This window comes from Pseudopodoces humilis, chromosome 11 (assembly GCF_049639895.1).
Source record: "Pseudopodoces humilis isolate 2021_Gansu_Grassland_sample_001 chromosome 11, ASM4963989v1, whole genome shotgun sequence".
Lineage (NCBI taxonomy): Eukaryota > Metazoa > Chordata > Aves > Passeriformes > Paridae > Pseudopodoces > Pseudopodoces humilis.
This window is the reverse complement of record NC_142210.1, coordinates 15,565,578-15,581,084: the sequence shown is the minus strand read 5'-3', so window position 1 is coordinate 15,581,084 and position 15,507 is coordinate 15,565,578. Positions and strand designations below refer to the sequence as shown.

The window sequence follows — 15,507 nt, the reverse complement described above, 5'->3', positions numbered from 1 at the left end:
TCCATTTTCACTTTGGCTCTGTGGATGGGACCAGCAGAAAGCAGGGACTTGAGGGCTCAATGACAGTGAAGCAGGGCTGGCGCAGAGACCTTTGAGGTGCAGACAATTTAACAGCAAGCCAACATTTTTGGTTTATTCTATTTGGTTCCTAAGGGATTACAATCACTGCATTGCCCCACCTGACCCTGCTCTTGGGGGCTCTGCAGGGTCTGGTTATATTGCACCAGAACATACCCTGGTGCAGACACATTCAAGGATGATCCCAGGTGTCTCTGCAGGTCCTCAGGGGAAGGTGAAATCCTCCTGCTTTGGTCACCCAACATAAAGACACATTCAAAAAAGCATCTCCTCCAGAGTGAATCCTCCCAGAACCCAAAAGCAGCAGCCTGTCCCCTCCTTCCATGCGTTGCTGCTGCTGGAGAGCTTGAGAGTGAGCGGTGGAACAGGCAGCAGTGTCTGGCTCCTCTGTGAGCCTGGAGGTGCCAGGAAAGGACCAGTGGCAGGTTAGGGCTGCTGGGGGGACTGGCTTGGAGGCATAATGTGGGGCCTCTGGATTCTTATCTGTAAAGGAGGAACAGGCCATGCTGTCAGCATGGCATTGGCTCTGTGCTTTGTGCCGAGCTCAAACGGGGACGTGGATCCCAGTGCTGGCCAAAGCGGTGCTTCAGGATGAGGCACAGCTCCTGAGCACCTTTGAGGCACAGGGCCAGGATTCAGAGCCCAGCCCAAAGTTCCCCACCCCAACACCCCATGGACACAGTACCCCAGGGCAGACCTGGACTGAGGGGTCAATGGCCTGGAGCTGCAGTTTCCAGTGCCTTTCCAGAGAGTGGGAGATGGTGGGCTCCGCTTGCTCTCCTGCCATCGTTAAAGCTGGAGCAGGGAAGATGAGAAGAGGTTGAGGACTGGGGTGAAGCAGAGCTTTAGTGGGGGGAGTTTTACAGGCAGGTACTCACAGGAGAAGGGCCGTGTCCTCCACAAGGTCTCCTTGGCACTGAGAGGGGGGAACAGAATAGGGAGAACATGTCAGCAGAGGCTGGGAGAGCCCCTGCCTGATGCTGGTGTCTGGGTCAGATGGCAAAGGGGAGCAGTGACTGATTGTAGGGGTGAGATGGGGCTGTAAGATGAGGAAAAGCCCCAGTTGTGCACACACAGTTTCTTGCCTTGCCACAAGTGCAAATGAAACAGAGGAACTTCCCAGAGACCCCTGGCTCCAGGGCTGGCAGGGAGCTGAGAACAGGGGCAGGACACAGCTCCAGCCAGAGACAGAGGCTTGGGACATCCCCCTGAGAGTCCACCACAGGACCAAGAGCTGGAACGGGGGAAGGAGATGCTGGTTCTGCCACCCCAGCCTTGCACTTTGCAAGGCTTCTCTTAACCCCCTGCAGAAGAGCAAGGTCTAATTCTTAAACCAGTTTTCCTCACTCCAGGCCAGCTCTTTCCAGACCCATGTGAATTGCAGTGGAAATCATCTGGGTGGTATGCAAATTAAAAAGAAAGTCCATCTGTAATCAAGTATTGGGTGGGATGAGGAAGAAATGCAAACACTCCCTAACATGGGAGAAAAAGGAAAGCTAACATTCAACCCACTGATGCTATTGCACCCCTGAGCAGCAGATATCTGGAAAAGGAGATGGAAGTTATTAAAATGTCACCCAGCCCCTCTCCCAGGGCATGGTCCCCCTGCTCAAACCAGACGAGTTCTACCAGTGGTGGATCTTTCAAATGTGGATTTTGGATCAGTTTTCCTCTCTGACCCCCAACCTGCCACATGCCCAGCGCCTGCCCCTGCCCAGGTCCAGCCCACGGCTCACCCCTGGTGCTGGCGGCGGCGCTGGCGGCAGAGGTGCAGGGCCAGGCAGGCGATGGCAAACAGCAGGCAGAGCAGAGCCAGGGCTCCCAGCAGGATGCCGAGGAAGGCAGCCAGGCTGATGGCCAGCCACTCACACTGGCCACCGGCCGGGGAGTAGATGGAGAAGGGCAGGCAGCTGTGGATGGGGAGGGAGGGGCTGTGATGCCATAGAAGCAGCTGTGCAGGGTGGCCTTGTCCACCCTGGGGCTGCTGCTACCTGCACGTGGGCCCCTCGGGCAGGTGCTGGCACTGGCCACCGTGCTGGCAGTAGCCCATCTTGCAAGGGGAGATGCAGATGAAGCCCACGGTCCCCACATAGTGGAGCTGGTAGCCTTTGTAGCCGTACAGAGAGCAGGGGAAATAATCCTTCAGTTCATCCACTGTCACTGGGGAGGGAAAGCACATGGGTCCGGCCTTGCAGCAGCACCCCCTGATGCCTCCCCAAGCCTCCCCAGGCTGGATCTATGCCTGGGGTTGGGAGGCTGCCCACCCACGTCCCCCATGGCTGTGAACCGATCCCTGGGGCACACAGGGTTATGGGGACAATGGGGACAGGGGGGTGCTCCTCCCACACTCGCCAGCTCAGTGCCAGGAGCAACTCACGCTTCACCAGGTCAGTGATGTTGTCCCGGTGCAGGCGCTGGAAGAGGAGCCCCGTGCGCGCCTGCCGCCATTGCCGCGCGTTGAAGGCGCCAGTGATGGCTGCGGGCAGCTCCTCGTTCAGGAAGCGGATGACGGTGCCGCGGCTGTCATAGGCAAACTCGGACACCAGCACGAAGGTGAAGCCATCACTGTCTGTCCTGCAGGGAAAAGAGAGGGCTGCTGGAGGAGCTGCTGCTGCCTCTCAGGGTGACTGAGCCTCACTGTGCCTCAGTGCTCCCATTTGGGCAATGGTAAAGCAGGGATGAGGCAGGAGTGGAAGGTGCCAACTGGCTTGTGTCTCCAAGGGTTTACCAGCATCAGGGCTGGAAAAACAGACTCTGAGCTGGGGGAAAATGCCCTTTGTGCATCAAACTCTCTGGCCCACCAGTTCCTTAGAGTGGTCATGGGCTGCTGCCCATCTGACTCACATCTGGGTGATGTTGGTGTTGCTCTGGAAAGCCTTTACCTCCAGGGAGTCCAGGATGGCCGAGACCTGCAGCAGGGGGAGCAGGAAGGTATTAGGGGAAGGCAGAATGATGCCAGCATTCCATTTCCATGGGGAAAGGTTGAGGAGTGATGCAGGCATTGTGGCCAAACCCCAAGGGTTGCTCTGCACTTTGGTTCATTTGCTGGGGACTTGGCACAGGGCCATGGCTACAGACATCATCATGCAATTGGTGCTTCCTCCCTCTGGCCTTGTGGATCTGCTGGACCCCCAGAGATCCCATGGGAGGGCATACAGAGGCATGGGCACCCCCAGCTGCTATGCTGCCCAGTACTGGCAGTGTGTCCCCTGCTCTGAGCCCACCCCCTCCCTCCAGTGACATACAGTGCTGTTGACTTCCTCAGCAGTGGTGTTTTGCAGTGTCTTGACCCTCATCTGGATGCTTCTCCGAGGGAGACCTGCTGAGGGAAAGCCACAGTGGTGGCTCTGGCATCCCAGGACCAGGGTGAGTGGGGCTGGGTTTCACCCCACGCTGGGCACAGGTACCCACCCGTGCTGGGCAGAGGCTGAAAGTCCCCTCCTGCCACCAGGCAGTGCTGGTCGGTGAAAGCCGGGGGGCAGGTGCAAGTGGGGGCACAGGTGATGGGGTGAAGGTGGCAGTGTCCCCCGTTACTGCAGTAGCCCTCAGGGCAGGAGTGGTAGCCGCAGGCTGAGCCACAGCCTGGCCTCTCACCTGTGGGATGGAGAGCCATGAATCTGGCTGCAAAGCAGAGTCCCAGCTCTCTGAGCCATCCTCAGCTGCTCCATAAGGCCTTTCTTCCCAGTTTTGTTTTTCTTTTATGTGTTAGGAGTTTTAGTGTAAATTCAAGAAAAAGCCCCACTCCCCCTCCTTCCAGCTGGAGCCATTTGCCCTTCTTAAATCCCAGCATTAGAACAAGAGCAAATGCCATCAACTCAGCTCCACCAAAGCAATCTGAAAACAGGGCTTGATTTAGCCCCCAACCTCCGCATGTGCATTTGAACTTTGCTGGGATGAGAATTTTTCTTTCTCAAGGAGAAAAGTTGCATGGGAAAAATTTCCCTTCCCAGTGGATTAGTGAGATCAACAGCCTGGGAACACGAGTGGTGGCTGGACTCTGGTCTCTTCTGCTAATGACAGCAAGGGCTTGGGCACAGAGCTCAGCCAGCTCCCCCTCCTCTCCAGCCAGCCTGGGTCCCTCAGGAATTCTCTTCCACAGAGCCTGGGGGTGATGAGGATGAGGACTATGCCTGCCAGGGACCCCATACTCACCCTGCTCACTGGCCAGGCAGGAGCAGAAGTAGCTGCCCACAGTATTGATGCAGGTGCTGTTCCCCGGGCACTCCATCCCCTGCGCACACTCATCGATATCTGCCGAGGCAATGCACCATGGCACCGGGACAAACACCTTGGCTGGGGTCCCAGTGGCCATGGTGTGAGCCCTTGGCACCTGAGCAGTGCTGTCCATCCCCTGTCAGGCCAGCTGGACAGGGGCCACAGCCACGGAAAGGGTCACATCCCACACCAGGGAAGCATCCCTGGGAGCAGGGGTCCGGAGGGTCCTGGCAGAGGGGACCTGAGTAGCCGCTCTCGCATCTGCAGGCTGCCAACTGGGAAGGGGATAGTGACACTGGCTTAGGGAACGTGAGGCGGATGGGTGGACAGAGAAGACAGCCAGCACAGCTGGCATGGGGACAGGCACAGTGTGTCACCAGAGGAACTTTCTGGCACGCTACCTGCAGGGAAGACTCCCTGAGAATGACAGTGTTGCCATAGTCACAGTCCTGGCTCCTGCTGCATCTGCAAAGGGTGAAGCGGAGCTGGAGGAGTGCAGAGATGTTGTTGGACCCAACAGCCTCCAGGCTGATGGTGAATGGGGCTATCTCATGGGGCTTCCATATCAGGGTGCCATTCTCTGCCAGGGGAGATGTGGGAGTTAGAGGTGGCAGAGGCATTCCATCCCATTCTTTCCCATCCCAGCTGCTCCATCTCTCCTTCCCTTACCCGATATGTTGAGCTCTGGTGAGAGATGGGGAATGAAGCGTGCACCCGCCCCCAAGGCACGGTACTGCCTTCTGACCTTCTCTGTCCTGAAGGCTGTGATTGATGCATCACCGGTGATGATGGGAGGGAAGGCATCTGAGGAAAGAGCAGCCCAGCACACATGTGGCCTTGTCACCCCTTGGCTCAGAGTCCCTCCTGGTGAGGATGGGACTCCAGGCAGATGCTGTTGCACAGCATGGTGGCATCTTTCAGGTTTGGAGAGAAGCCAGAAATACAGTTCCAGGAAATGCAGTTCCAAAACCTTGATGGCAACTGTCCTGCTGTTGGCATCTCCCAGGACTGGAGATAAGCCAGCTGGGCAGTGCAAATCCAAGACCTTGGTGACTTCTCTTCTGTCTCATATGAAGCAAGAGAGCCCAGGAAAGGAGCAGGGCACTGCCCAGTTACATCCAAGCCGTGCCCTCTCAGAGGTGAGGATGTGCTCCACTTACTGAGTGCTGTCTTCCTCTGCTGGAAGTCGGCTGCTAGGATCCGGGTGGCCAGGCCCAGGGCCAAGTTCCCTGTGCTCAGCGAATCGTAGATGCACTCCTTGCTGCCGTGACACTGCAAGGCTGCCAGCTGGTACTGGCTTTCATTCTCCTGCCGCAGCCGAGACAAGAAGAAGGGTGTGAAGTTCAGTGCTGGTGAGTCCAGAGGCTGACTGAACAGGTGGTGCTCCCCAACAGCCCCTGCAAGAGAGCATGCCATAGGTACAGACCATTTTAAGGTTTGTTGTATTTTAGGGTTCCTTTTCACAGAGCAGTGAGGACACCAAACACCTTCCCTTGGCATTGCTTTTGCTCACACAAATATTTAAATATCTCAAGCCAACCTATTGCCAGAAGGTGCAGGAAGGAGGAGGATCATCAGGGGGGATCCTAAGCCTGGACTTACAGGTCATCCCATAGCTGTAGATCTCCTCTTCACTGCTGTTCACAGGGATGCTGGTACCATTTGGCATCTGGAAGTCATCTGCAGGGTCATGGTCCCACACACCTGGTGGAGCATCACCAGAGTGCTGGAGTCCCCCATGCCAGGGTTGACCTCCTCTCTGGTGCTAGCCAGTGTTTAGTTTAAACCCAGGTGTCCTTGCCCTCACAAGCACAATTCCCCAGTTTTCCAGTCTACTTTAGAATGGGAAGAGAATTTGCACCCCAGCTCTGCAGCAGTGCCAGAAGCCCTCACCCAGGAGGCCCCTGGTGCTGTTGCGGTACCAGTCGGGCAGGCTGCAGACCACGCTGAGGATCCCAGAGCTGGCTGAGACAGAGACAGCGATGGTCCCATTGAAGACAGCCGTGACAGAGGAGGCATTGACTAGCAGGACACCAGGGCTGTAGTAGACCTCATCACCCAGGTCTGCAAGAGAAGGAGAGCACAGAGGGAGAGTCTATGCAAGGCTGGGATCTGAAATGACAACCATGGATCCCTGGATGGGAGTGCTCCCCATCCACCCCACCCAAATCAGAGACAGGTGCAGGAGAGAGACATTTAATGGATCTCAGGATGGCTGCCCTCGCACTGGGCAGGGCTGGTCCCATGGGATGGGGACATCTCTGGTCCCCCCCACATACATTTAGCATTTAACAGCAGACCCTACTCACCTTCGGAATAGGAAAACTGGATGGTTTCATTGTTCAGGAGGACTTGGATGTCATCCTGGCTCCCCAAGGTCCACTCCACCTGAAAATCATGGTGGATGTCCCAGTCAGCCTCCTTGCTTGCCCCTCCCTGCTATCCCTCCATGCTGGGAACAATTATTAACTCTGTACTCTTCCAGCCCAGGAAGAGAGGCTCGGCCCTGAGGTGTTGGTCACACAATACAGCAGCTTTGATGTTTGCACAGAAGAGGACAGCCAGCTGCCTGTCACCGCTGGCAAGGGGCACGCCCAGGCCACCACCACTGCTCAGCTAACCCAGCTCTGACCCTCCTCCTCATGCTATTCAATGCCTGTTCCTGGTGGCACCAGGCCATTCTATTTAATGAAGCTAAATGGGTGTGGGGAGCAATTCTGCAAAGTCAGGAAGAGCAGTCGCTTGTGCTAAAATGTCAGGACAAAGAATGTGCAATGAAAAAAGTGAAGCAGACCATGTTCCTGCAGAGCCTCCAGCCCTTGCTGGCCTGTTTGCAGGAGGTGTTAGACCTGTGCCTGGTGAATATTAGTCCACCCCACCATTAATAGTACTTCATTGCAGTGGCGGGAGGTGGCAGGAAAAGGAGAGGGGATGCCTCTTGTGTCCCACCCACTTGTAGGTGATGCAGAGGTGACTCCAGATTTCTAGAGTCTCTCTCATTAAAGGCTCAGAGTCACACCTAGGACACTCCTACTCACTGTTGTGGTGGTGGTGGAGATGTATTGGGCAGCGAAGGCCACAAAGTTGGTGGCCTGGGCCATGCCAGTCTGTGCTGTGCGCCCGTGCAAAATGAAGCTGGTCTGGGCATCACTGGCCAGGAGCAGGACAAAGTCCCCGAGCCCATTGAAGGTGTAGGTGAGTCCATCCAGGGTGGTGATGTGAGGGTCCCCAAAGGCACCAGCTGGGGTCCAAAGGAGATGGAGATGTTTTGGGCAGAGGAAGAAGAGCAAATGCTGGTGTCATTTCAGGGAGGAGAGCAGCCCCTGAGCTACTCAGTGGTGGCTCAGCAGTCCCCACTGGCATATTGCAAAGTGTGGGTAATGCTTGTGTCCATGCGCAGCTCAGGGCCCTGGCACAGCAGGGGCAGAGCCTGGGGACTCACCAGGAGTGGGTGGCACATATCCTTCACAGCCAACCCTTGGTCTCTTCTCAGCAAACCTGGCACAGAACAGGGGCTTCCCCACACGCCGACAGCACCAGTCGAATGCTTCCAGCTCCCTGTCTGCGGAGGAACGTGATGGGGTGTGCTGGGGCCTTTGCCTTGCCTGTGCTTGATGCTTGAGGTATTTTAGGGCTAGGGAATGCTAGTTCCCACTTACCAGTGGCAGTGTGGAAGGGGAGGCTCCATGTTCTCTCCTGCCAGCCTTCGAGCAAGCTCCCACCTCGGTAGAGACATCGTACCCCAGCTCCAGCTGGGCTGGGGGACGCAGTGCGCAGCATCCTCACAGAGGTGTCCGCTGGGCCTGGAATAGTGGGGGGGATCACAGCTGCCCCCAGAACAGGGGGGGGCCATCCCTGGTCCTGGGGGGGCTGTCCTTGGCACCTCTGCTCCAGCGGTAGCGGGGATCCAGCTCTGCCTGGGGCCGGGAGCAGGGGCATGCTGGCAGCTGGCTGTTCCAGGTGGCCGGTGCTGGCTCTGTGTCCAGCCACGCCAGGCACTGCAGCCTGTAATTCACCCGGGAGCGACTGTCCAGCCTGTAAATCCACAGCCCACGCACATCTGGGGGAGCAACCAGACAACAACACCGCTCAGCCAGCCTTGTGCTGAGGGATCCCGTGGGACAGCTGTCCCTGGCCACTGACCTCACACGAGGTCTCCAGGCTCCCTCTAGAGCCAGCAGGGCTGTGGCAAGCCACAGGACATGGGACACCCACAGTCTGCTCTTGGTGGCTTGCCCAGTCTTGCCCAGTGGCTTTGCTGGCCCATCACCTCCCAGAGATGGGTGCTGGGGACATGCTCCTGGCACAGAGCACACAGCTCCTTCCACCCCCACCCACCCCAGGACCCCTTGGTGCCATACCGGAGCCGGTGCTGCTCTCCTGGTCTGGTCTGTACCTGACAGCTGGTGGCTTCTGAGTCAGCTCGTTGTTTTGGGCATAGGCATTGCCGCTGTGTGGAGAGAGGAGGTATGAGGTCATCCTTCCAACACAGCCCTCCTCCCCTCCCCATAGGGCAGCTGGGGTGGGAACTGCTGCAGTTTGCAGGAGAAAGGGTTTAAATGGGGCAGGGTTGCTCCGGGAGTGGGAGCTGGGCTTTCCTGGTAGTAATGCCTCTGACAGTCTCAGCACAGTGCTGGAACAAATCTCTGCTGTCCCAAAACCCCAGTGACAGCCGTGCAGCACCTGGAGAAGCCGATCAGCACGTTGGCTGCAGCCAGCTTGGTGTAGTCCCAGCGCATCCCACCATCCTGGTAGAGCAGCAGGGCAAAGGAGCGGTTCCCATCGGTGGTGAGCACTGCCTGGTAGGTGCTCGTCTGGAGAAACCCAAGGAACACCCTTAGCACTCCCAAAGCCTCTCCTGCTCTCCCTGCAGCGCAGACTGAGGCAGCAAGACTTGAAACAGCCATTAGCAGTACTCTCTCACCTGAGTCCTGTCCTGCTCACCTGACTGTCATCCCTCTGGGATGGGTATGCTGGAGCTTTCTCCCACGTCACCTTCAAGGTCCATTTTGCTACATAGGGGATTTTCAGGTATTTCTCAATCTTTGATTCCACATCTTGGACAACGGAGTCTTGGGTAGAGATGAGTGTAGAGTACTCCTGCCAGGTGGCAAGAGAGAGAATTAAATGAGTGAGCTGGGAACTGGATTCTCCCAGGAGACCACCTCTGGTGGCCCTCACCTGGTACCAGGTGGTGCCAACACCCTTGGAAAAGTCTGCATCATCCCAAAAGGCAGCCACCATTGGCAAGCTCTCCCGGCCAGTGAAGCCCCGGGGAGGGGGGTTGGGGTTGGATGGGACGTAGTTGTCCGTGGGTGGAAAAATTATCTGTCCGTTATCTGTAAACTAACCAAAAGAACTTGTTATTTGTTGACTGGGATAGCTTTTAGCCTCCATGGGTGAGCAGAAACCAACCATTTTAAATGCAGAAAAAAAAGATATTTTGATGAAATTTGGTTTCTTCTCCATTTCCATGTTTTTTTTTTTTACCAAAAAGGCAGCACATCCATTATGTGCTCACCAAGGGGGGCACTCACATAGAGAGCATCATGCAGAGACTTCCCAAAGGGAAATCCAATTTCTGGCTTGAACAGGGGTGAGTTAAAATCCACCGTCCTCTGGACGTATTCTTGGTCCCCTCCTTCCACGCCAAAGGGGTAGAGTGAAGTTGCTGGCTCTGTCATGGGCAGGAGATCAATGAAAAAGATGTAAATTATTAATGTCTGATTAATCCATCCTGCAGCCAGGACAAACCCACCTGCTTGCTGTCAGGATGCTGTATCTGTGCTCTGATGAATTGTAACCCAGTTTCCAACCCACTTTTGGGATGCTTTCAAATGTCCTAATTTGCCTTTTCCCATGAATCTGGCAGCCCAATGTGCAATGCAGATGAGATACCCCGGACTAGGCTGTACCATCATCCATCACAATGGATGAATCCATCAAGGGCTGAAAACCCCTTTCCTACTCTTGTCTTTGGGAAAATCTACTTACTGATAAGCTCGTGGGTGGGTTTGGGCTCAGGTGCAGGAGTTCTGTGCCCAGTGGTGGCGTGGGCAGATGTGCTCAGTTCAGTGGATGGTCCTCTCTGTGTCCCAACGGCATGAGACAGGGTGGTGGCAGGGCTGTTGGTGGCTGCTGGTCTCACTGGTGCCGTGGTGCCTGGGGCTGGGAGACTTCCCACTCCCTTGGCTGGGCTCACTGGGGCTGTGGATGCAATAGCCGTGGTGCCTCCTGCAGTGATGACAGTGGTGCTGCCTGCAGTGGTGGCAGCAGTGGCAGCAGTGGCAGTGGTGGCAGTGGTGGCAGTGGTTCTGCCTGCAGTAGTGGCAGTAGTGGCAGTGGTGTTCCCTGCAGTGGTGGCACCGATGTTCCCTGCAGTGGTGGCAGTGGTGTCCCCTGCAGTAATTGCAGTGGTGCTGCCTGCAGTAGTGGCAGTGGTGGCAGCAGTGGCAGTGGTGTTCCCTGCAGTGGTGGCAGTGGTGGCACTGATGTTCCCTGCAGTGGTGGCAGTGGGGTTCCCTGCAGTGGTGGCAGTGGTGGCACTGATGCTCCCTGCAGTGGTGGCAGTGGTGGCACTGATGCTCCCTGCAGTGGTGGCAGTGGGGTTCCCTGCAGTGGTGGCAGTGATGCTCCCCGCAGCGGTGGCAGCAGTGTTCCTTGCAGCAGTGGCAGTGGTGCTCCCTGCAGCAGTGGCTGTGGTGCTGCCTGCAGTGATGGCTGTTTTCTCCTTCCAGGCAGGTGCCCCTGGAGATGTCTGGAAGGCAGGAGGTGACGTGTTCGCTGCTTGTCCCATGTCATGGTAGCTGGTGGATGTAGAAGTGGTTGCTGACTCGGTGCGAGTCTGTCCAGCTGCTGTCACCCCAGTTGCACCAACACCAAACAGGGACAAGGAGGCTGTTGTTGTCTCCTCTTTTGGGCTCTGCAGGCTGGGGAGGGGAGAACCAGACGCTGCAACACCAGTGCTGGGACCAAGGATGCCCCAGGATCCATGGGTTGTCTCCACCAAGGGGGTACGTGCTGCTGGGGATGGGACAGGCTGCCCACCTCCGTTTGTCTCGCTGTGTGTTACAGCAGGGGATGGGGCACTGCTGGTGCTGCTGGCCCGTGCAGTGGCAGGTGGCACGGCTGTGGTGACCCTGGTCACAAAGGTCTCCCAGCCTGTTGAGGTGGTTGGCAGGTTAGCGTTGCTGGGGAATGCTGTGGATGCTGTGGTGGCCAGGCTTGTGCCAGCGGCGTTGGAGTCGGGGACGTGGGTGCTGCTGGTGCTGGCTGAGGGTGCTGCACCCTCAGTGCTGCTCTCAGAGCGGGTGGTCTCCACATGGGCAGTGGTACCTGTGGCACCTGCCCAGGATGCAGCTGTGGCCTCCCACACATTTGTGTGGCCAACAGCCAGCAAGGTGATCCCAGCTGTGGGCTTGTCCTCAGTGGCAGCTGGCTCTGGTGATGGCCTGGCAGTGACAGTCGCATGGCTGGGAGCTGGCCCCACTGCACTGGCACCTGGGTTCTCCTCTGTGCTCACCTCCAGGAACCCCATCCCCATTGTTCGCCCTGTGGTGCTGTCATCGGGCTGGGGGTCACCTGAAGCCCCCATTGCTTGCAGTGGGGCAGCCAGGGACAGTGGGGACATGACTGCTGCCATCTCTTGAGGGATGCTGGATGGGGACATCTCCAGAGCCATCCCTACATTGGCTCTGCCTTCCAGAAGAGAGGGGACGTCCATTTGTGATGCCATGGGGACAGTGACTGCTCTGGGTCCCCCAGGGGTGTCTGATACAGCTCTGCCAGTGCCTGGTGCAGTGCTGGGTGATGGCATCTCTGTCCCTGGAGCTTCCATGTCTTGGGGCCCAGCCCAGAGCACTGAGGTTAGCACAGATCTGGGTGTGACACCAGTTCCTGGGGCTGTTGAGCCTGCTGTGGGACCTGGCTGGCTGTGGCTGAGGTGTGCATCAGGCACAGGCACGGTGGCTTTGCTGTCCCGCGGCGTTGTGGTGGCACTGCCACTGGCCAGTAATGATGATCCCAGCCCTGCTTCACTAACTGGAGAGCTGCTAACAAAGGAGGATGGATGGGCAGCTGGCACAGTCCCAAATGCAGCAATGGAAGGTGGTGGTGCAGCAGCAGCAGCTCGAGGGGCCCTGTCTGGCTTGGCTCCACTGGTGCCTGTGAGGGACAAAGGTCTGGCCATACTGGGAGTGACTGGAGGAGATCTGCCTGCAGCTGCCTCTGCTGTGGTGGTTCCAAGGCCTGTTGAGAGGGACTGAGGGAGCAGAGAGCCCATAGAGTAAGGAAAGGGCCTTGGAGGGGGACCATCAGGGTCATTGAGAGCTGCATGGGGGGACAGACTTATGCTGAGCCCTCCTGGTGTGTCCTTGGTCTCCGGGATGGCAGTGCCTGCTGTGGCTTTGGTATTGGCCTCATTCCTGATGGATACCAGCTCAGCACTGGTGCTTCCCAGAGGTGGGATGTGCTCTCCAGCTACGATATCCATCACTGTAGCCAGTGTGCCTGCAGCTTGTGTGGTGGCCTGGGGCTGAGTGACAGCGTTGTCTCCAGGCAGCCCATGTCCAGCAGTGTCCGGGGCCACGCTGTGGCTGAGGGGAAGCATCTCCCCTGTGCCCAACACAGCATCATCAGGAAGCTGGGGCAAAAGGGCTAGAGGCAGCTGAGTGGGAGGCCCAGGAGGGTGCTGTGAGGCATTGTGGTCAGCACTGGGCAAGGTACATGTCCCTGGCTCTGTAGCCTTGCTGGTGCCAATGGTGGCAGAAGAAAAGGTGACCTTTGCCAAGGATGCACTCGGGGGGTCCGCAGGCGGTGGGGCTGCCATGCTGGCTCCCTCTGCAGCTGTGCTGGGGGGACTGGCTGCGGCTGCTGCCATCTTCATGGGGCTGGCCTTGTCCTGAGAGAGGCTGGCAGCTATGGCCAAAGGTGAGGTGGCCTCATCCGGGTCCAGTATGACCTCCTGGGACAGGAGCATGGCAGTACTGTGTGGCTCAGCAGAGCTCCTGCTTGTGCTGGGGGTTGACGTTGCTCTGCTGTGCTCATCCTGGAGGAGCAATGGCCCTGTGGTCCATGCTGTCACTGGCATCTGCTCCACGGTGACAGCACCCAGGGCAAGACCCACTGTGTGCCTCGTTGGCTTGAAGGACAGAGGCTGCATGTGCCCAGTGGTGGTGGGAGCTGGAGGGACGATGGTTGGGTGGCTGGCAGCACCTGGAGAGGAGACCCCAGGCCCTGACCCTGCCTGGGGGCTGCCTTGCATTGCTGGACCCCCAGGGAGAGCTGCCGGGCTGGGAGGCCCCTCCTGCTCACCACTACTTCCAGCTGGGACCAGCCCTCTCGTTGTTGCCTGTGGCACCAGGATGCCTGTGGAGCGAGACAAGGCAGCTCCAGCTGGATCAACCCCACCGCGGCCCCAGCAGGCAGGAACCTGCCCGCGGCCAGCTGCCTGCCGGCCTTACCTGAGCTCTGGCTGCCCGCGGGGGCGGTGGTCGGGCCGGAGGGAGAGGGGAGCTCCTGGCACATGCCCAGGTCTGAAGGCAGCTCGGCGCTGCTGCTGTCGGCCGCATGGGAGATGCTGCCCGACTCGGATGGGTCCAGCGTGGGGACAAGGGGCTGCCCCTTCATCTCCCCGGCTTGTGCAGAAGGTGGGTGAGGGAGGATGAGTTAAAAACCAGCCCAGAGTCGCCATCGCCCCCACCCCTCCTCCCTTCTGCAGGAGGACCAAGACCAAGAGCAGGACAGGCACCTTCCCGCAGGGTGAGTCTCTCCATTTGATCCACAATTCCCGCCACCTTCCCCTGCTGTAACTGGGGACCATGACAAAGCTCTGGCGCCCGCAGACAGAGAGCAAGCCCCGGCCGGGCACTCGGGCTCAATCTCGAAGCTTTGCAGCAGCCGGAGGGTTGTTTGCAGCCCATCACCCACATGGTATGAGCCACCTGGGCAGCCCGCTAGCGGTGCGAGGGGACCCTGGCACTTACCTGGCAGCACCCAGAACCCCCACAGCACCCAGCTCCAGAGCGGCCACGGGCCCCGGCACCCCATAGCGCTTCTTCGGCGTCAGGGAGGAAGGAGACAGGGCTGCCGCTCTCACTCTCTCAAGGGAGAGCGCAACGGGTGGCTCCACCGGTGAGCACTCCCCCAGGTGGGGGGGACAGGGACACCACGTGCCCTGCCTGGGGCACTGACGTCTCTGTGTCCTCGCAGCCTCCGCTGAGGTGGCAGCGTCCCAGTTCTGGGGACCCACTGATGCTGGGGGCCACACCCATTTTGCCAAGGGAAGCTTTAAGGTCCTTCCCAGACTGACCCCACTGTTGACAGCCCACGGCCAGGGTCCCCAACCCCTGGAGAGCAATCAGGGGGTTCGAAGTCACTTGGCCTAAAGGCACCAGGACGGCAGGTGGGGACAGGAGTCCTAAACATCTCTGGGACGGGTGGGTCAGTCCTGGGCTCTGCACCCCCATCCACCCTCCTGGTTGTTGTCAGGTCCCTCCACACTTGGCTGCATCGCCGATAACCCCTGGCAGGGGTTGGCTCGTCACCAAGGAGGAAGAAGGAAGGAGCAGGCTACCGCTGGTGCCTTGGGGTCCCGCGTATTGACCCTGCCCTGTCCCCCCCTTCGGCACTGCCGGTGCCAGGCGTTATCAGCACATCTCGGCAAACGCCCACACAAACCCGGATGGAGTGGGAGGGCTGCTCCCGCATAGGTGGCGGGGCTAGGCATTGCCCTGGGTTGCAGGTCACCTTCCACCAGAGACGAGAGGCTGGATGAACCCAACTGTACGAACGGACCCAGTGAGGCCACTGCAGCAAATGCGTTTGCTTCTTCACAGGCTCTCACCCAGCTCCAGGATCACTTAAGGAGAGGGAAGTAAGTCAGTGATGGTCTTGTGCCTTCCCTGCTTCACTGACAGCCCTGCCATGGTGGCTACACCTCACATAGGAAAACAGAAGCACAGAGTCCCAAGCAGCAATGTGTGACCGTGCTCACAGCAGCACCAGCTCCCTGTTCCCACTCTCAGGGAGGGCCAGGGGACCAGAGCTGAGGGAGCTGTGGATGGGGTGCACAGGATGTGGCCAGGGATGGATCCATGGTCATGCCAAAGCAGCCCTTCCTCACTGTGTACAGCACGGTCTCTCCCCTGAAGCCATCAGCTCTGGAGCAGGGTCTCCTGGGGAGCAGGTACCACCACTATCAATGGACCTGGTGGG

General features: G+C 58.3%; 1 protein-coding gene across 2 annotated transcripts; it reads right to left on the bottom strand.

Annotated features, from left to right (window-relative positions):
• Positions 1 to 383: 383 nt before the first annotated feature.
• Positions 384 to 14,715, bottom strand: MUC4 (mucin 4, cell surface associated). 2 transcript variants are annotated; one of them, XM_088060816.1, is made up of 29 exons: positions 14,277 to 14,715; positions 13,755 to 13,928; positions 10,288 to 13,659; positions 9,831 to 9,970; positions 9,475 to 9,639; positions 9,238 to 9,393; positions 8,977 to 9,107; positions 8,655 to 8,743; positions 8,177 to 8,353; positions 7,953 to 8,096; positions 7,736 to 7,855; positions 7,332 to 7,534; positions 6,603 to 6,681; positions 6,187 to 6,357; positions 5,896 to 5,997; positions 5,454 to 5,690; positions 4,963 to 5,097; positions 4,695 to 4,873; positions 4,409 to 4,568; positions 4,231 to 4,329; positions 3,490 to 3,672; positions 3,324 to 3,397; positions 2,923 to 2,987; positions 2,456 to 2,652; positions 2,070 to 2,238; positions 1,815 to 1,988; positions 957 to 994; positions 776 to 873; positions 384 to 561 (listed from the first exon to the last, which is right to left on the bottom strand). In XM_088060816.1, the coding sequence occupies exons 1-29, from the start codon at positions 14,338 to 14,340 to the stop codon at positions 505 to 507; spliced, it is 7,152 nt and encodes a 2,383-aa protein (XP_087916942.1). In that variant the 5' UTR covers positions 14,341 to 14,715; the 3' UTR covers positions 384 to 504. The 2 variants fall into 2 exon arrangements, with proteins under 2 accessions (XP_087916942.1, XP_087916943.1); XM_088060817.1 differs by lacking the exons at positions 384 to 561; positions 776 to 873; positions 957 to 994; ... (1 more) ...; positions 2,070 to 2,238; positions 2,923 to 2,987 and having other exon boundaries at positions 2,501 to 2,652.
• Between the last annotated feature and the right edge of the window lie 792 nt (positions 14,716 to 15,507).